The 16,339-nt window shown below is 36.6% G+C and overlaps 1 protein-coding gene across 2 annotated transcripts in view; it reads left to right on the forward strand.

The window, feature by feature from the left end:
• TTC27 (tetratricopeptide repeat domain 27) overlaps nucleotides 1-16,339 on the forward strand; it is an 89,858-nt gene that overhangs the window by 28,251 nt on the left and 45,268 nt on the right. For both annotated transcript variants that reach the window (XM_083350121.1, XM_083350122.1), the window contains exons 9-10: nucleotides 303-369; nucleotides 14,698-14,811. In XM_083350121.1, coding sequence (XP_083206247.1) covers nucleotides 303-369; nucleotides 14,698-14,811 — 181 coding nt within the window. The remainder of the gene's footprint in view (nucleotides 1-302; nucleotides 370-14,697; nucleotides 14,812-16,339) is intronic.

The following is a 16,339-nucleotide window of genomic DNA, read 5'->3' on the forward strand; positions in this document are numbered from 1 at the left end:
TGCATGACCTTTGTGTTTGATATGGGGAAAATGGGAGTGCTGTCTATACTACCTTGAGTTTCTGTAGGAAAGGCAAGATAGCAGGAACAAAACTAAACAAGTAAATTAGTTTTGGTAGCTTTGTTATAGCCTCTAGTTTGAGTCTCTAGTTAACCATCTGTAAGGATTGCAAGTTTAGTACTAGCACTCACGCACACACAAACACACAGACATGTTCTTTCCCCAATACTTAGCTGAATAGAGCTGAATGTTTGGAATTTCAGAAAGCTACATGAATAAAAATGTGTTCTTTTTTTTAACAGTATAGACTTTCAGAAAAACAATCCTGTCCATAAACTCACAGAAGAGGAGCTACTTGCTTTTACATCAGTAAGCAACTGAACAATTTTTTTTCTTTTAAAAATGTTTTCATGTGTTTATTGAATGGATCACATGTTGACTTGCCTGCTGTTTCTCAGAGAAAGAGCTTTTATGTACATGGGGAATATTATATGGAAAGAAGCAAAGACCTACCTAATCCCTGGTTGAATAATGAAAATAGAAAGCATTTTTACTTTATTGACTATGATACCATAATTGTATGATTTTGGTAATTGTCATCTCATACAATTGTTTTGAATAAATTACTGTAGTTCAGCTCTTGAATCCCTTCTGGCTAAGAGTACAGATTATGATAAACCATAGACATTGATTAACAACTGCTGAATTAAAACTAATCTGGTTAATAAAATATGGTCCATGCCTTCACAAAGTGTTTCTTAGGATCATTTTGAAAAGCTTCCAAACCCATTTTATAAGTGATGCAAGGCAGTTGTTGATGGTACAAATTTTATGGCTAGTTTCATTTGTTTTGGATTTCCCAGAAAATAATAAAATATTCATAGAATGTAAGTATATATTAATATGTGTAATATGTTAGAATACATTACAGATAGTCCTTAACTTGCAACAATAATTGAGCCTGCAATTAAGTATTGTGGTCATTAAATGGGTTTTACAACTTTTTTGTGATAGTTAAGCAAATGCAGCAGTCGTTAAGTGAAAACAGTAGTTGTTAAGCGAACATGGTGATCGTTAAGTGAATCTGTTTTATTCATTGGATGATTTTTGCTGGCAACCAGGTCTACTGGAATCTAGCAAAAAAATGTCAAAAATCATAGTTATGCAACCGCAGGATGTTGCAAATGGCTGTAAAGGTGAGCTGGTTGCTAAGCACCCAAAATGTGATTTCATGACGGGGTGTTTGCAGCCATCGGATCTTTGAAATTGGATCTTAAGCTCCTTTTGAGGGATCCATTGTAACTGAACGGCCTCTAAGTGACCAGACTTAAATTGAGGACTATCCTTATTTTCAGAAATTTTCAAGCTAAAAAATGTTTATTTTCATGATTAAAATCTAGAAATAAGTAAAGTAGGCTTCCCTGGCTACATTCTTTTCGGAAAGTGGAGATTGAAGTCTGGGGATAATGGGGAGCAGGAGACTGGGGAAGATGGATTTAATTTTTCTGAAGAATTCCTGAGTTAAATTTCTCTTTGTCTGAATTTCTATCTACTCTCTTAGTACCCTTTTGTTACTCCAGCATGTGTAGGTAGGCTGTTTGTAAAATAGATAAAGAAAATATCAAGAGCATCAAAGGTGATTAGGGGACTGGAGGCTAGAACATATAACGAACGGTTACTGGAATTGGGTATGTGTAGTTTAATGAAGAGAAGGACAAGGGGGGACATGACAGCAGTGTTCCAATATCTCAGGGGCTGCCACAAAGAAGACGGAGTCAAGCTATTTTCCAAAGCAACTGAAGGCAGGACAAAAAAGCAATGGATGGAAACTGATCAAAGAGAGAAGCAACCTAGAATTAAGGAGAAATTTCCTGACAGTTAGAACAATTAATGAGTGGAACAACCTGTCCCCAGAACACATGAATCCCTTCTTCCCAGATATACTACTCCTTATTATACTAAGAAGGCCTAATTAAGAATCTGGATTTATGGAGACTTGGTTGAATTTTGTACTTCAAGTCTTTTAACGTCTAGGACTGCCATTGGGACATTCAGCAGGGAAGAACTGTAACCACTGCATTTAGTGGCTGAAGGGCAGCTTTGAACGATGTTCTACCTCTTGTTTTTGATTTTCTTGAAGCCATTTATGATTTTTGTTGGGGCAAATAGACTGTAAAGTAAGCAAGTGGAAGAGTTTAGTCTGCCATCTGGTGGCTGATTCTTAAAAAAAAAGCACTGTACAGTAGTGTCACTTGAACTGCTTCATTTCCAAAGTTTAAGTATTGCTAAGAATGGACCATAATATTCATTGATAGGTTTAATGCTGAATATTTATGATTTGAATGTGTTTTATGATAAAAATTAGTGGAAATGTTTTTAAAGTGTCATACCTTTGGGTAAATTTTCTAAGTCTTAACGCAATTCTAAACATTTGTCTCAGCCGCAAAAGCAGAGTTAAACTTTCAAGCCCTGAGGTAACTTTTTGTGAAGAGCTTCTTCAACATTTGTCAGTCATATTTGCTTGGTTTACATAAAAAACTAAATATGGAAGGAGTATTGGTCAATGAAGTTAATGTCATGTTTGACCTCCTCTCCTCTATCAACATGTATGTGTATGTGTGAGCAGGCATCTTCTCAGCCTACATGTGGATTCTTAAATCTGCAGGCTGGTTAGATGGTTGTCATACATTCATCAGATATCTGCTTAAATATAGCTATTCTCAAGAAAGGAGACCTTTCCAAGTACGTTGAAGTAATCTTAGCATTGGCATTTTAGGTCAGAGTCCTAATAATCATCTTTCACCTCAGAAATTCCTGATCAAGGAGACCAGTGCTTTTTTTGGGGCCCACTGCATTTTAAAAAATGCATTTGTGTGAATGGGTTGAATGCCTTCATTTGAAAACAGGGTGTTAGGTATTTAAATGGTATTATGTATTCTGGATTCTTGTTTAAAAAACTTGTTATCATATGTGGTGTCTCCATAGTTGTTCTTGGTGACAAAGCAATCAAAACCCTCAGCAGAACTATAGCATTCTTAAAAAATAAATTAATCAATTTCTGTTAAAAAAATTTATGTGCCCTTAATATCGACCATTTGTTCAGTGACTGTTCTAAGCACTGAAAAAGGAGACTTATGACTGGCCCTCAAATGTTTGGCTGTCACAACACTCTTACGCAATTTGGGCGCTTGGCAACAGGCTCACGCTTATGTTGGTTGCAGTGTCCCATAGTCATATGACTTTTGCAACTTTCCCTACCAGCTTCACACAAGTAAAGTCAATAGGGAAGCCAGCAGGGAAGGTTGCAAGTCATTACATCCTTGCCTGGTACCAGCCACCTCTGTTTGCACTCATGCATTGTGGCTTAGGGACGCGGTGGCTCAGTGGGTTAGGACGCTGAGCTTGTCGATCAGATGGTCGGCAGTTTGGCGGGTCAAATCCCGAGTGCCGCATAGCAGAGTGAGCGCCTGTTACTCGTCCCAGCTTCTGCCAACCTAGCAGTTTGAAAGCATGTAAAAATGCAAGTAGAAAAATAGGGACCACTACGGTGGGAAGGTAACAGCGCTCCGTGCGCCTTTGGCGTCTAGTCATGCCGGCCACATGTCTCGTCCTCGGACAAGCGCTGGCTCTTCGGCTTTGAAACGGAGATGGCTTACCTGCCTGCCTACTGGCCTGCTTCCAAAGCATCTGGAACTCGTTTAACAACCCAGAAACTTGCTCAGTAACAGTCATGTGTCATCACACTTTACAATCACATTGCTTAGTGATGAAAATTCCACTCCCTATTACTGTCATTAACTGAGGACTGCCTATATACCCATTTCTTGCTTCAGTTGTACACAGATAGTCTCAATTAATACTAAAAATTCTCAATGGAGACTTTCTGGAATTACGTTCATGTTCAAGAGTAATCTTTCCCAAGCTCTGCATTACAGATATTTTGGATTATAGCTCCAGAGGTACAGCGCCTACCTGACTCAGATTTTCTGAAAGATGCTAAGTACAAATTCTTGAACTCTGTACAGGGTTCTTACTTTGGCCACAGTTATATAAGGCACATTAAAGGACAGCTTTAACAGATGGACTTTTGACAAGACTCACCATCATAGCTGCTTTTACAGTTGCCCTGCACTTCAAAAATAGCTTGCTTTGGGAACCTCTGAGCTAATAAAGGAGTTAGCTGAAAGTGGCTATAAGTGAAAATGCAGTTGTCAAGTTTAATTAATAATTAATATTAGACTTTACTGCAATTTGTAAAGCATGATTAGACTATGGAGAAGGGGATGGGAGTTGCTCTTTTGGATAAATTCTCTTTTTCAAATTACAAGTTGCAAATATTTGCTCCTCAGATATTTTCAACTTACAGAAGAAGCATGTAATCATCCTAGACTGAAATACTTTTTCTGTTCATCTTTTGCTGCTTGCCTCCATTTGTTTGGAGGAAAGTAAGAAAACATTACAAAAGGGGAAAAACAGGATTAATTCGATCGAGGAAATGGCATACTGTCAAAAGCCTGGTTTGAAGGTGGACCAGATGGCAACGCATGCTCTGCATTCCGCTCTTGTTTATCCTTATTTCTTATAAGTCCTCAGAGCACCTTGACGTAAAGAAAGGAGAAAGTTCATTTCATCCTTTTTCTCACCTCTGCACCTCATCTGATCTAACACATCTCATAATTTCCCCCATGGCTCTGGCTTTGAAGCTTGAATTATTTATTATAGGCAAGATAGAAGGAAAATGGTTTAGGGTTGATTCCAAAGAAGCATGAAGAAATTAGTTTTTAGTGCTGTTGTGAAAGAGTTTGCATAAGCATTTTATTTACCCTGACATAATTATATTGCCTAACTAGAAGCATCTAGGTGAGTTGGCTTGATTTTGAAAAATCAAACTTTAAAAAAAGTCAAACTTTGTTATTCCTTAAATGGGAGATGATTAGGAAGTACCAGATCTGTAGACTAGTAAGACAGTCACTAAAAAAAAGATGACAACAATCATTTTTGTATTTTTGCAGAGAAAATTATATGTCCATGAATTAAGCTCGATTAAGAGGAGAAATTAATGCTATTTAAAACAGAAAAATCTGTGGAAGTTCTTTTGCGATAAAATTCAGATGTGACTTATTTAATTCTTCTAGGTCAGCAAGATAAACTATATATTATTATAATATTTCTTTGTGTAGTTTACAATCATAGTCAAGATATCCTGAGTTAAAAGTTATTCAGAAAATATAACAATCTATTCCCTGCAGAGTTGATATAATATGGATTGTTTAATATAAAGTGTTCTACTATAGTATATAAATGTTATTAAATTAAATTAAATTAAAATAGTAAATTTTATGAAGGAGGGAGATGGCAAACCTTGTCTGTCATCTTTGCATTATGTTTGTTTATGCTTTATTTCCTTCATCGTTTTTATATTTTGTTCCATATGCTGTGCCAGTAAAAAAAATGGTGGTTTTATACTCTACAAACTTTAGCAGTAGAACATTTTGGTATGTGAAATAAGAGCTCCTCAGATGAAACTCTTTTTTCCCCCCCATCTCAGTGCTATTTTTTCTGGCAGCCTTGTTAACAACTGGGTGGTGAGTGCCCAAAGAGATTGTCTCAATTGCTTGTCTTTGGCCAGCTGTATTTTCTGTGAGTCATTTGATCACGAGGACTAAGTTTTTTATGGCACAAAAGCAGGATTACAACAGATTGATGTTTGATCTGGCATATGATTTTAGAATACTGAAACAGTTTGTTGTATAACACGTCTCTTTTTCAATTTTTTATCTTAGTTTACCTAACCTGCTGTGAAACTATAAGCTTATATGTCCTGTCTTGAAAATTGACATCTCACTGGGATATGTGAGACTGAATCACATATTTATTATTTTACCAATTTATCATTGGTGGTCTATCATCCATCAAATAGTCATTTATTTCAATCATTGAGCAAAATATACATAAAGTTCATCTAGGGGATATATTTCTTCATACTGAGATCTTTTTTAAACTGACAAATGAATATGATGATGGGTCCACAACGTATCAATTCATCTTCTTAACTTTGTCTTTAATTCCATTACTCGTATTATTACTGTGCATCACTGAAACAAGGAATATTTTGCTAGAGCTACTGTGTGAAGTAGCAGATTTGTGTATTGTACTTCAGTGAGTGGGCAATAACTGCTTTCAACATGGGGAATAATTAGTGCAAAGTTAAAATTAAGGACTTTATCATACAGGTAAGCAAACGAAGGAAGAAAAAGGTTGTTAGCTTGAATTTCCATTACAGCACACATTTCTAATCCTTCTAATACTAGAGACAGAAAATGCCAAATGTGGGGGAAACAGGATATGCTAGGTAAGGAATTGATTATGGGTGGTCAAATCAGTGTTGAGCGTTAGTGATAGAAGCTGTGAAAATGAAAAGATAAAACTTAACTTTATATCAGGAAATCTCAGTTGGTTATGGATAGTTTGTAAAATACCATAGACACAGGCATTTCTAGCTTCACACTTTGGAAAAAAGAAAAAGAAAAGACTTAAACCTCTTGAGATTGGTGTTGGAAGAAACAATGTCTGAATAATATCTCCATTTGAATTTAATAGATTTTTGTGTATTTAATAGATTTTTAGTATTTATATGTTGTCACCAAGAAAAATTACATGGATTTAACCATGGATTCATCAGAAGCGGTACTTCAGTTAAAGGGGAACTTCACAGTAAAAAAATAAAAATAAAATTAGTATGTTGTAAATCATAGTTGCAGTTACCTGGACATTAAGAATGCCTCTAAAGTTATTCTTACAAAATAGATTTCATTTGTAAGGCTACTAACCTGTCCAGAAGTTAAATAAGGCTTAATTAAGTTAGGCAAAATAGAAACTAGTATCTGAAGAGTCTAGCAGCAAACATCTCACCAGGTTGCCTTCTGATAAATAGGTATTTGGTGAATGGCCTCATCCAGCATAGCCATTGTGGGTTGGTGCCCATAATGTGTTGTCAGAAAAGTACAGCTAGGAAGGCCTAACGTGCCTTTGTTATTCCCATGATCTCCCTCTAGTTCTGTTCCTTGGTCTCACAATTTCCTTCAGTACTACTTCCAGCTTATCTCAAATATGTCTCCCACCCTTTTAAATAAACTGACACTCTCCCCTATTAAAAAACCCCATAGATTCCTATCACTCAAGTCCCCTTTCGATGAGACAAGGGGATAAAATTTTGATAAATAATTAAGCTTGTAAGACGCCCTGAGTCTTCGGAGAAGGGCGGGATATAAATGGAATTAAAAAAAAATAAAAAAAAATGCAAGGAGGAGATATGGCTTGCACTAAAAGTTTACAAGTAGAGGTTTAACGTGAAATATGGCTGATTTCCTTGGAATGCATATGTGTGTAGATTTTTCCAGTTGGCTGTCTGCAAGATACACAATGAGAACCTTCTGTCTATATTTCAGAAAACACCACTTAATTTTAATAGGTTTAATATGATACCATTTTCTTTCTAAATGCATAGCTTCATTATTTTATCAGTAAATTCATGAAACAACAAATCTTACATTAGTACTTGAATGGCATTCTATCAGATATTGTTGCTGTGCTGCCAGCTATTATCTGAAATTCCCTGAACACTGACACTGAGAAGTTAAGCCCTTTTCATAATATTCCAAATTCCTGATTTATGGATGTTGAGATGAGGCATTCAGAAATACATTCTCATGTACTATTATGTGGTATGGAAGCTTATATACGTGCCTGGTTTTAGGACCTAGTTCAAGCTAAATACCTAATTGAGTATAAGGACAGTGTTTGAACCAAACAGAATTGAAACAGTTTTCAACACCACACAGAATAAATAATATGTTTGTAATAAGGTACGTGTGAGCAGCATGACTCTCTTCCAGTTGAAGTAAAAAGGGAAGTCCTGTTTTATATTTAATTCATGACTAAAAACCATTTTTAAGGCAATATAGTAAAGTTGGCTCTTTTTTATGTAAAAAAGGCTAACTGCATATCCCTTTTGATTAAGTAAATATTTGATTAAGTAGATAAGTATTGAAATCTGTTCAAATATGTCCATTCTTAGTAGTCTAGTTTTTGTACTAATTAGCTGAGAAATAAAAATAAAAAAATACCTGCAGTGGCTCTTTAGCTTCTGTCAGTGCCCATAATTTGGGTTTGGATCTGGCTGCCTAGGAAGGATTTTAGAAGTCCTTGAAAGAAAACATCCTAAGGATTATTCAAATAAGCAATGATTATTTTAAAGATTGTCACGAGTTAATAGTAATAAAGTTTCTGAGCTTGACTTCTGCTGAGTTCATGGCCACATCCATTGAGTTTTCTTGACAGTAGTACAGAAGTATTTGTCATTCCCTTCTCCCTCCTTGTTTTACATAGTGAACCAAATAATGACTCTGTACTATCTGTACATAAGAACAAAGGCATCTATCTGCTTATGAACTAGGAATAATCCAGCATCATTTTGAAAAGTTCTGTATTGGAGTGGGATATTAGATCCATGTGGAAGATCCGCACACGTAGGCAGTGAATTATAATGAAAAATACTTGGCTGCCATAAATTTAAGATGTATATAGGTTAAACCCATCATGGCTTACCCATATGCATTTAAATGTGGTAGCAAAAGAAAGCCATCTCAGAAAGCTTGGGTTTATTTGTTTTAAAAGCAGAAAACCCACAGAAACAAATCAGTATTTACATTTTGATTTTTACCACCCACTGGAGCACAAAATGGGAGTGATCAGAACCCTCCACCACTGGGCTGAAGGTTTGCCTACCAGCAAAGAGCAGAAATAAAAAGAACTAAAACACATCAAGGAAGCTCTCAGAACCTGTGGCTATCCCAACTGGGCCTTTATCAAATCCAGAAAAAGATCCAACAGGAGCTCCTCCATAGACAAAGAAGAGAACAACAAGCAAAGCAACGTTCTCATTCCATACATTGCAGGAATATCTGAAAAGCTCAGGAGGATTTTCAACCTACACAAAGTACATGCACAGATTAAACCCAAGAGCAATGTGATATATGCAGTGAGAATGTGCAGACCTGAACATTGGGGAAACAAAACAACCACTTCACAAATGCATGGCACAACATAGGAGAACAAATCCATCAAAACAAAATTCAGCAGTCATCTGCATCTGAAAGACAAAGGTCATTCTTTTGAAGATAGCAAAGTTCACATTCTGGGCAGAGAGGACCACTGGTTTGAAAGAGGGGTCAAAGAGATCCTCTATGTTAAAATTGAACAATCCTCTCTCAACAAAAGGGGAGGGATAAGACACCATCTGTCTCCTGTTTATAACACAATTCTTTCAGCAGTCCCAAGAAGGTTCCACACCCATTTGCATTTTGATTCAGGTGACCGTGAGGGTGTAGATAAACCCCCCTCAATGACCCACAGAGCTAACTTGAGAGTCTAACAACCGACCTTCAGAATAGTAACGACCAGAAGACTCCAAAGAAAATAAATCCTTCCATATTCCACCATTCAGTCAGAACTGAAGAGGCTTCTTGGATGAGAAGCAAAATGTTTTCAAAGAAAAAAACCAAGAAAGTCCAGTCATCTTTGAAACAAACTGACATTTGGCACATTTGTGATGATTAAAAGCAGAAGCAAAACAAATCAGGTTTGGATCTCCTCTGTGACTGCAAATATGTAGGTACTAACTGGTCAGAAGGGAAATTTTACTTAATTCTAATCATTTGTCATTCTTCTGTATGGGTTCAATCAAGGCTTTTTTCCCCCCAAGGATCCACATTTTTAAAAAATCTGTACACAAGTATGGTCAATTAATTATTTAACTACACATAGAACAACAACGATTTTGCTTCCTGAACACTTTGTGGTGTATCTTACGGATTTTAGACTGCATGAAAATAGCCTGTAATTTACCATTTTACCACATACCATTTTATAGAAATCTTCTGTTTTTATACAATGGCAATGTAGGGGGTACCCATAGGCTATGCTGCACATATGAAAGAAACATACAAAAATATAGAATTGTTGTTGAAGCACATCCTGTACAACTGGAATATCTGCAGAGATCCAAAAGTAGTGACTCGAAAAATGAAAAATACTTGACCCTGTGAAATCAGATCCTCCAAGCCTGCAAGCTACCCTCAGCTCCTTCTACCACTCTACCATCTAACAAGCTACAGTCCTTTCTTACAGATTATGGTTCTACTCAATGGTACATTCCTCTGAGCTGGAGTCTTTTTCATCAAATTCGGGGTGGTGGTGGTTGCGTGGATGGAAAAATACCTTGAGATTCTCACGCTTGCAGAGACCCTGAATCTTGTTTCTGGACAGAGTGGAGAGCAGATTTCTTAATTATGTAACACGCAATGGATACTGGAGTGTCCCCACAAGGCAACATGTCTCGCACAGGAACAATAGTTTTCACAAAATGTGCCATTTTACTCAGCAGATCCCTCCCCTACACATCCTCAGCTTGTTCATTATTTCTAAAGACAGTTGCAGAATGCTTAGAAATTAATCAGATATACTGAGCCCTAAATTATTCACTTCTTCATCTTCACACTGGAGGGAGTAGCAGGCAGGGAGAGGATGACCATGTAGGGTAGGAAAGCTGCAGGTCACTGGGAAATTGAGTGGGATCACTATCAGATCTGCATATTTGTGAAATGTGGCATGCTCAAAACATCAGGTCAAAACCCACAGATACGTGGAGCTGAATATTGTGAATAATGAGTTCAAGTCTATATTTATCAACCATAGATTCAGGAAACCTGTGTGTCTACGCCTTTTTCATTTGGATAAGTTTACAAATGGAACTCTTTATTGAAAAAAATTGCCTTAAAAAGCAAATAGGTTGTTAATCTGAAAATACTAGAAATACGTATTTTCTATCTACGTAGATGCAGATATTTTTAAAAAGTTCCTCTTGAACATTTTTTTTTTTTTGCAGTCCTGGAATAGCAAGGCCCTTTAGTCTAATCCAGCGAGGCAATTCTTATGATTTATTTTTAATGATGTAATGTTAGCAGTCTGGCACAGTGGCTATAAGATTAGATAAAGCAAAATCTGGAACAGCACTGTTTCTAATTAAACTGTCCCTTTGTGCAGATTAGGCTGGAGACTTAGCTTGTGTTTGCTTTTTAGCATTGGACAAGCCAGTTGTAGCAAATTGCATGCAGCTCCTGCTGTATAAAAAAGCTGTTTCAATAGTGCAGGAGCATGGCTTTAGAGGCAGAAATAGCAGCGTAGTCTGATTGAATATTAACAGCATTTATCTTGGGGGGAAAATAAGATTGAAGAATGCCCTTTTTCTTTAGCACTGATATCATTGAGACTGGCTCTACTACACCACAAAAATCTGAAAAGAGCTGCTCTAATTTATAATCCTTTGCAGGAAAAATGATAAAATTGTATCTGTAATATTTTCTAAACATGGACCTTAGGCCACTGTCTTGTTTGATTAATTTAGTTAAATTGTGTCAATCTCATAGAAGTCAGAACTAGGGCTAATTACATATTTTCTCCATGGTTCTATCATTATTTCTATTAACTATCTGAATGGAACCAATAAAGGAGAATATTTGTAGCTCAGGGTTGATATGAGGGGACTTTGGTCCTCTCTGAGCTTGGTTGTTTTCTTGCAGACACTTCATTACTCAAACTAGGTAACATCATCAGTGCTGAATGGAGCTCAAATTCTCACTTGATTTCATCTTTTAAAATGTCCAAATTTCTTATTACATTAAATTATATCTGTTAATAATACAAAAGCCCAACTTATAGTATTTAATATTTGTTCCCTTCTACTTTATTTCCATATTTATTTTTATTTATTTTATTTAATTTGTGTACCGCCCTTCTCCCGAAGGATATGTATCATGAAATAGTATATTGCTATGTATTCACAAATTAGCTCTGAAGATGTAAATCTTTAACCAATGGCAATTGCTGTGTTCATTTCTGAGGAATGTATAACATCTATAATAGTTAGTGGAAATACCAAATTTCCATATTCTTCGAATAGAATAGAGCTGGAAGTGACCATGGAGGTCTTCTAGTCCAGCCCCCTGATCAAGCAGGAGAACCTACTGCCATTTCAGACAAGTGACTGTCTAGTCTCTTCTTAATATATATTTCCAAAGCTCTTACCATGTGAGTTGTTCGGTAATGTAAATTAATTTTTTTAAAAATAATTTACTCTAACCTAAAGATATTTAAAATAATAGAAGAACTGTATGTATGTTTTCAGTATTTATATACTATCCAATAATAAATGTTCCTTAAATAATTTAGAAGCATAATAACTTGCTCAAGACAAAAGAAAAAGTCTGGGGAAATAGGAAATATCCTGGGAATCCAGAGAGGCTAATGGAGAGCTCTCTTATTTGTTTTGTCTTTTGATCAGTTAATGTTTAGTGACTGCTCATAGCAACTATGGCTACCATTTTGTGAATGAAACCAAAACCTGCTCTCAGAATTACAGTTACATTTCCTGCTTTAGTCTGCAAAGTGTTTAACTATTTATTTAGTTGAAGAACTACTGGAAGACTAAAAGTTGAAAGAAAGTCATACAGCCATGATAGTATGCTATAATGGTGTAACTTCAGTTGAATCCCTGGATCGAGATTGACCACTAGAGAGCAGTAGGCAGCAACAAACAACCAGCCATTGATACATAGATTGTTGAGAGCATTCTATGGTCCAGCACACAATCCTTTCTGTTTACAGAGAGAAAGAGAGAGAAAGAAGCAGAACATTTATGACATACAGAAGATGGTCTATTTTAAAAAGTCTTATTTTTCTTAAAAAAGATGCTTAATTCCAAATAAAAGAAAAGTTATTAAAGTTGGATTAAAGATGCATCCATTAAGTCTAGATTCCAAAATCAGTACTTGCATCACAGTATAGATACCTATTTCCTCAATTCCAGATCACCATTGTTGTGATAAAGCTGGGAAGCCTTGATCTACATTGAATCTGGCAGTGGCAGGGAACTTGAACATCCCAGAACGCCCTCTGGGATCCTACAAGATTTAAGATACAGAATATCTTAAATATTCCTAGTTTTAACAATCGTTTGGGGAAAAGAACAATCTGGAGCATGTAGGATTAGCTTCTTTGTGACTGATGTTTTTGGCCAGTATATTGTTCCTCAGTACAGATGCATGTAAAGATAAATAGGATTAGTTTTCCAGATGAAATAATTCATAATAATCCTCTCTTATTCATTAACAGAGGCCTCTGCCTCTACTTGATATGTTAACGGCTGTCATCCTGCTGTCTAGATTAATACTTCTCTGCCTCTTTCAAAGTCTATTAAAAGATAATTAGAAGACCTAAACCAGTCTAGATTCATAATCATATATTTTCCCTTTTTAAAAAAGTTGAAAAGTTTGAAATAATTTTTCAAGATTTTCCTGTTCCATCTATCAGAATCCTAGGTATGGCAATCAAATAGTGTGCACATTATCCTCCAGATTTACTCTGACCATAAAACTAGCACAATAAGACTTGCACAAATTATGTGAAAGGATGCAGTCTGTGGCTATTGTTGATTGCTATGATGTTTTAAATATTAGATGAAGCATATAATATAACAATATGGGACGCGGTGGCTCAGTGGGTTAGGACGCTGAACTTGTCGATCGGAAGGTCGGCAGTTTGGCGGGTCGAATCCCGAGTGCCGCGTAGCAGAGTGAGCGCCTGTTACTCGTCCCAGCTTCTGCCCACCTAGCAGTTCGAAAGCACGTAAAAATGCAAGTAGAAAAATAGGGACCACTCCGGTGGGAAGGTAACAGCGTTCCGTGCGCCTTTGGCGTCTAGTCATGCCGGCCACATGACCACGGAGACGTCCTCGGACAAGCGCTGGCTCTTCGGCTATGAAACGGAGATGAGCACCGGCCCCTAGAGTCGGAAACGACTAGCACGCATGTGTGGGGGAACCTTTACCTTTACCTTTATAATATAACAATTCAATGAATGCAATAAATATTGGGTAGACGTTTATTTCAAATTTTTACAATATAATAGATCTCTGTGTGATACAGCAGCTATCATAGTTCTGGGTCAGTAAAAACACCAAACCATCTATCTTCAGACAGATTTTAGAGTCATATTTCATGGGAGTGTTAAAGTGCTTTTGAGAAAATCGCTAGAATGTCAGAAAGTATGAACAAAATGTCTCTTGTGCATTGTGGCTTTTCTTGCCTTTTCTATTTGGATCTTTATATCAAGACTTTGCTGCCATGTAAAAAGAAGTTCACCAAAAATTTTGAGGTTGAGAGAATTGAACCTTACTGGAACAGAAATGCCTTCCCATTTCTGTAGAGTCCTGGTGGGTCCAAACCAGTGTAATTCTGAAACATTATTTTGAACATTTGGTTTGCTGCTTTTTTGTCAATAATACATGGAACCCAGTGCTCTAATTTTTCTTTTAGTAATTTAAATAGGAAAAAAATGGGTAAAAATTGGTGACACTTTTGGCATCGCAGACAATTCATCCTCATCTTTCTCATACATATGGATGGTTGTAATGTTGCTGTAAACTGAATTGATAGCATTGATAATAGGTCTTTCAACTCTAACTATTTATTGAAAATAATTATAGTTTACAGTAGGAATAAGCGCACAGAGCATTATGCCGTAACATATTTTCTTTTTAAAAAATGAATAAAAGAATACTTATTCTTTCCTTTTTCTCAGTATCTGCTCTCACAACCAAAGTTCTGGGCAATCCAAACTTCTGCTCTTCTTCTACGGACAAAACTTGAAAAAGGAAGTATTCGTCGAATGGAACGGGCAATGAAGCAGACTCAGGTAACATTTTCCTTGGTTTCTCTTCTTCTCCAAACTGTTAACCTTAGCACCCAAAGTTTATTCAGATTCATCATCAACTTTGTCAATCAGCAGTAATGGAGGTTTCAGTTCAATATAGTTGTACGGCATCAAATTGGTGAGCACAGTTTTGCTGATTCTCTGACTTGGGGTAGGAAACAAAGGTTCTGATCAGAACAACTCATTTTTTGAACCCACTTCAGAAGTGAGGCTACTTCTGAAGTAGCTGAGGCCCTGATCTGCAGAGGAAGTGGGACACCCCCCCAAAAAAAATCATACTGTAGTGAATATTGCAAAGTATAAGAGTAGAAATGAACAAGGTTTGGATCCCCACTGATGTGTTTGTTTCCAGTGTTGCAACGAAGTAAAATTAACCACTGAGAAATCCTTCATTGACAAATACCTGAGCCACCATCTGATTCCTGTTGTTGAATGAAAAACTCTTAATGAGTAATTTTGAGGGGGTGCCAGTAGTTTAACATTTGCAACTAGCCAATTTTTTTTTAATCAACCACAGCTGGCTCTTTCTTGTGGCTTCTTCAAAGGAGAAATGATGTTGTGGTTAAACTGACTTATGTCATAATTTATCTTCAATGTATCGTTTAAATGAGTCATTTGAAATGTGTATTTAACTGAAGATAGCATTTGTATTTAGACTGGAATAAAAAAAAATCCTGGCTAAAGATACTCTGTTGCTTTAGCTGTTCTCCATAGGACTTGGTTTCTAGACTTCTCACCATCTTGGTAGCTTCTTCGTTCCAGTTAAACCAGACTGTGGTGTCCAGAACTGGACACAGTATTCCAAGTAGGGCTTGACTAAGGCAGAGAGTGTGAGATAATTATTCCCTGTGAACCCTCAGCTTTTGTTCATACATCCCAAAATAGCATTTGTCGTTTTAGTAGCTGCATCACAAGGTTGTCTCATGTTCACTTTGCAATGTACTGGAACGATGTTTCTCACATTGATAACTTTAGGATGTGTGGACTTCAACTCCAAGAAACCTAAGTTGTCAAGGTTGAGAAATACCATACTCAAATACCCAAATCCTCTTCACCTATATTAATGCAATCCCTATCCCACCAAACTCTAACTCTCTAAATCTCTCCACTCTCTTGATTCTCTGTTTGTCTCCTGTATTTTGAGTTCCCGTATTTGGCTCTATTTTGGACTTTTAACACCACCTCCCTATTTTGGCCCTGGTTGAGTAAAGTTTTATTGTCATTTTTTCCTACAACAATCTGAAACTGACTATCTTCTCTATTCTATGGGCTCGTAATCAGCCCTCTGTGGGCCTTTTTGTCTTTTGCTTGTCAGAGCTGATCCAAGACTTCATAGTCAGTGTAATCTTCATAATTTTTTTTTGTTTCTATTTCATCTGGTTCCCAACCTTGGCTGATTTTTGACCATGGATTTTATTTGCCTCTTTTAGTTGCTCTATTTTTGTGAACTGGCTGTCATTTTTCCCTGTATTGCTTTGGCCATCTTACACTTTGCATTAATTCACCCACT

Source organism: Vipera ursinii (assembly GCF_947247035.1).
Source record: "Vipera ursinii genome assembly, chromosome: 1".
Lineage (NCBI taxonomy): Eukaryota > Metazoa > Chordata > Lepidosauria > Squamata > Viperidae > Vipera > Vipera ursinii.